Source organism: Sinocyclocheilus anshuiensis, unplaced genomic scaffold (assembly GCF_001515605.1).
Source record: "Sinocyclocheilus anshuiensis isolate Anshui unplaced genomic scaffold, SAMN03320099.WGS_v1.1 scaffold306, whole genome shotgun sequence".
NCBI lineage: Eukaryota > Metazoa > Chordata > Actinopteri > Cypriniformes > Cyprinidae > Sinocyclocheilus > Sinocyclocheilus anshuiensis.
Window position 1 is genome coordinate 2729868 of NW_015544175.1, and position 3091 is coordinate 2732958.

The following is a 3091-nucleotide window of genomic DNA, read 5'->3' on the forward strand; positions in this document are numbered from 1 at the left end:
AGAATTTTCAGCTGCTCCTCCTTTTTCTTTGTGTCCATTTTTTGGAAAGCCTGGGAGGAAAAAACAGGTAACATTCGAGTTTTGTATCACACTCGATAAAATTTACTTTGAAAGTAACTGCCAAAATGAATAGTTGGACAATAGTCCAACTACCTCATTATTATTATTTAAATAATAATAATGTGGTAGTTGGACTATTGTCCAACTATTCATTTTGGCAGTTACTTTCAAAGTAAATTTTATCGAGTGTGATACAAAACTCGAATGTTACCTGTTTTTTCCTCCCAGGCTTTCCAAAAAATGGACACAAAGAAAAAGGAGGAGCAGCTGAAACTTCTCAAAGAGAAGTACGGGATAAACACAGACCCACCGAAATAGTCAACATTTTTTTTATTTCTGTTGTTCTATTATTCTTTCTTGCACCCATATCCTTCTCACTTTACCCCTTTAAGTAATGATTTTTACCCCAAAAAATTGTAGCTGTTGAAGTTGAACAGTGTTCATTACTTGGCCTGAAGTCTTGTTATATATTGACCTAATGTCTTTTTCAATTAGTTTTCTGTTAATATTGAATAAAGTGGCATTTGTTCATCAGCATTTGTTTTATTAAAATCAGTGTTTTTCTTTTTTAATATATCTGCCTGGTGTCTTATTTGCACATTTTTATTACACATGTAAACTAGTACACAGTAGTTATAATCGGCTAGATTTGTAAAAATTAAAATTCATAATGAACAATGATTTGAGTGGTAAATATTTTGGATTCACATTTCATTGGTAATCAATAAAATATTGCATATAAGTTCATATACTGTATATTACTTTTTAAAAAGATACTTATTTTTTTATATACTATATACTTATTTTTTCTGTAATTCCATTTTCAGAAACTGCATTCAAAAAAAAACATTAACCTGAAATTAATTTCATTACAGTCTTAATCTTTATAGTAATACACTACATTAATAATTAAATAGCTTGCGTTGGATTAGGATTTTAACTTTGTTAAATATTGTTGCCTCCATCTTTTAATGAACTTCCATCTGACCTTAAATGAGCCAATCAGGTGAATGCGCGAGAACGAGGCGCGAAAGCAACATTCGTGGCATCTAGTTAGTATCTCCTCATTTCTTAGTTAAATTATCGGATATAGAAGTAGTTCGTTTTCCCCGATTTTCGTGTAACTGAAACTTAGCTGTTCGCTAAAACTAATAAGTATCACGGGTGAAAATCCATTGTTCGGTTCTTAGCCGTTAAGTTAATCCTCCTCGATCCCACACAAGAAGCCAAGATGTCCTTGGTCAACACTGAAATAAAAGCGGAATATACCCTGAAGTGGTAAGTGTTTGTCATAAAGGTTTGTTTCATATAGGCGTTATCTATTAAATGTGTGTCGATTCAAATGATCGACATAAATGGTTTTGTCCCGTTTTAAGTGTTCGCAAACTGCTAAAGGAACGTCACAACTTTGAAACTGAGTGGTTTATTATTGAGTTTATTAAATCGAATTTACTTTACTTTTTGAGGGAGTAAGCTTAACATTGAATGTATAAGTTTCTTTGCGTTTTGTTGCGCAAGAGCCAAAATCCAGTTAACGTTACTTGCTGCGTTTTATTCACGCTGTGCTGCATACTGACAGACCTGACGCTTTACTGACGCGACCTCATCTAATGTCATTTTCGGGAATTTTCAAAGGTTTGTCAAAACTGACACAGCTGACGCTAAATATGAAGTTGAAGGTTACTGTACCATTTTAAATTTATGGACCAGTGTATTTGACATGTAAGACAATAATACATAATTAGAGTAACTATATAATGCTCTTTTTTTGTAAGTGTATATCAGTTAATGATCCTATATATGAATTTAATGTGTTGGCAATCAGAGGCTGCACCTGTTGCCTTTAAACTCACCTGTGAGAAAAATCAGTTGGCAGACTCCTTCCAACACGCTTTATAATGTCTAATTACACTTGGGTAATTAGGGGCCAAGCACCGAAGGTGCGGTGGCACCTATTGTATCCGTTAGCGTCATTTTTCTTCTTCCGCCGCAAGTCTATGGCAGCCCATAGAACCGCTTGCGGGAAAGTTGTGAAATTTGGCACACTGATAGAGGACAGTCTCAACATTAACCACAGCAAGTTTGGAGTCTCTAACTCCAACTCTCTAGCGCCACCACTTGTCCAAAGTTGCAATTTCTTTATGCTAATAACTTTTGAACTATAAGGCACAAAATGAAAATTCCTTTTTCCTCTGAATCCGTAGCTCGTGCCGAGTCGAATGAACACCAAAATTCAAAAATTGCAAGGTTTAGTTTTTTCGCTATTTTTAATTGTTCGAACTCGTCCTAGACGGTTTGTCTGATTCTCACCAAAATTGGCTCAGATCATCTTCAGACCATGCTGGCAAAAAGTTATGGAATTCAAGTTGATTCGTCCCACCGTTCTCGAATAACGCACGAAGGAATTCTACGAAAAGCACGTAAAAATGGATGTGAGGCTATAGCTCCGCAACGGTTTGGCGTATTGAGACCAAACTTGGTGTGTGTTATAACAAGCATGACCTGAGACTACCTGCAGTGTTTCGGCGCAGTGCCCCCTAGTGGTCAGGAGATATGAAAAATGCATATTTTTGCTTATAACATCTGAATGGTTTGGCCAAAAATAACAAAACTGGCTTTAGATTCGGTGTTTATTACGAAAATCGGTATGCATCTTCAGCACCATGCCCTAATGGCACTCAAACAGTTTGGGCGCAGCGCCACCTTGTGGTCAAAAGTTATAAAGCAATTTATAAAAATGCTAATAACTTTTGCATACATTATAATATTGTAATGAGACTGATGTTTATAGATTCCTTGCGTCATGCTGAGAACATCGATACCAATTTTGCCATAATTGGCTGAACTTCCTGTCCGCCATTTTGATACATGTTGAAAACCTACTTTTTCGAACTCCTCCTAGACCGTTAGTCCAATTTTCACCAAATTTGACTCGGATCATCTACAGACCAAGCTGGCACAAAGTTATGGATTTCGTGTCGATATACGAAACGGTTTTCGTTTAGAGCATCAACGAATTTGCTGGTTAAGA

The 3091-nt window shown here is 36.0% G+C and overlaps 2 protein-coding genes across 5 annotated transcripts in view; both read left to right on the top strand.

Moving 5' to 3' along the window:
* sf3b6 (splicing factor 3b, subunit 6) overlaps positions 1 to 632 on the top strand; it is a 2828-nt gene extending 2196 nt beyond the window's left edge. Inside the window, exon 4 of the mRNA XM_016496279.1 lies at positions 289 to 632. Coding sequence (XP_016351765.1) covers positions 289 to 378 — 90 coding nt within the window. The 3' untranslated portion in view covers positions 379 to 632. The remainder of the gene's footprint in view (positions 1 to 288) is intronic.
* A 446-nt stretch (positions 633 to 1078) lies between these two features.
* tdrd6a (tudor domain containing 6a) overlaps positions 1079 to 3091 on the top strand; it is a 16245-nt gene continuing 14232 nt past the window's right edge. For all 4 annotated transcript variants that reach the window (XM_016496420.1, XM_016496422.1, XM_016496421.1 and 1 more), the window contains exon 1: positions 1079 to 1338. The gene's annotated coding sequence lies outside the window, so the exon portion shown is untranslated. The remainder of the gene's footprint in view (positions 1339 to 3091) is intronic.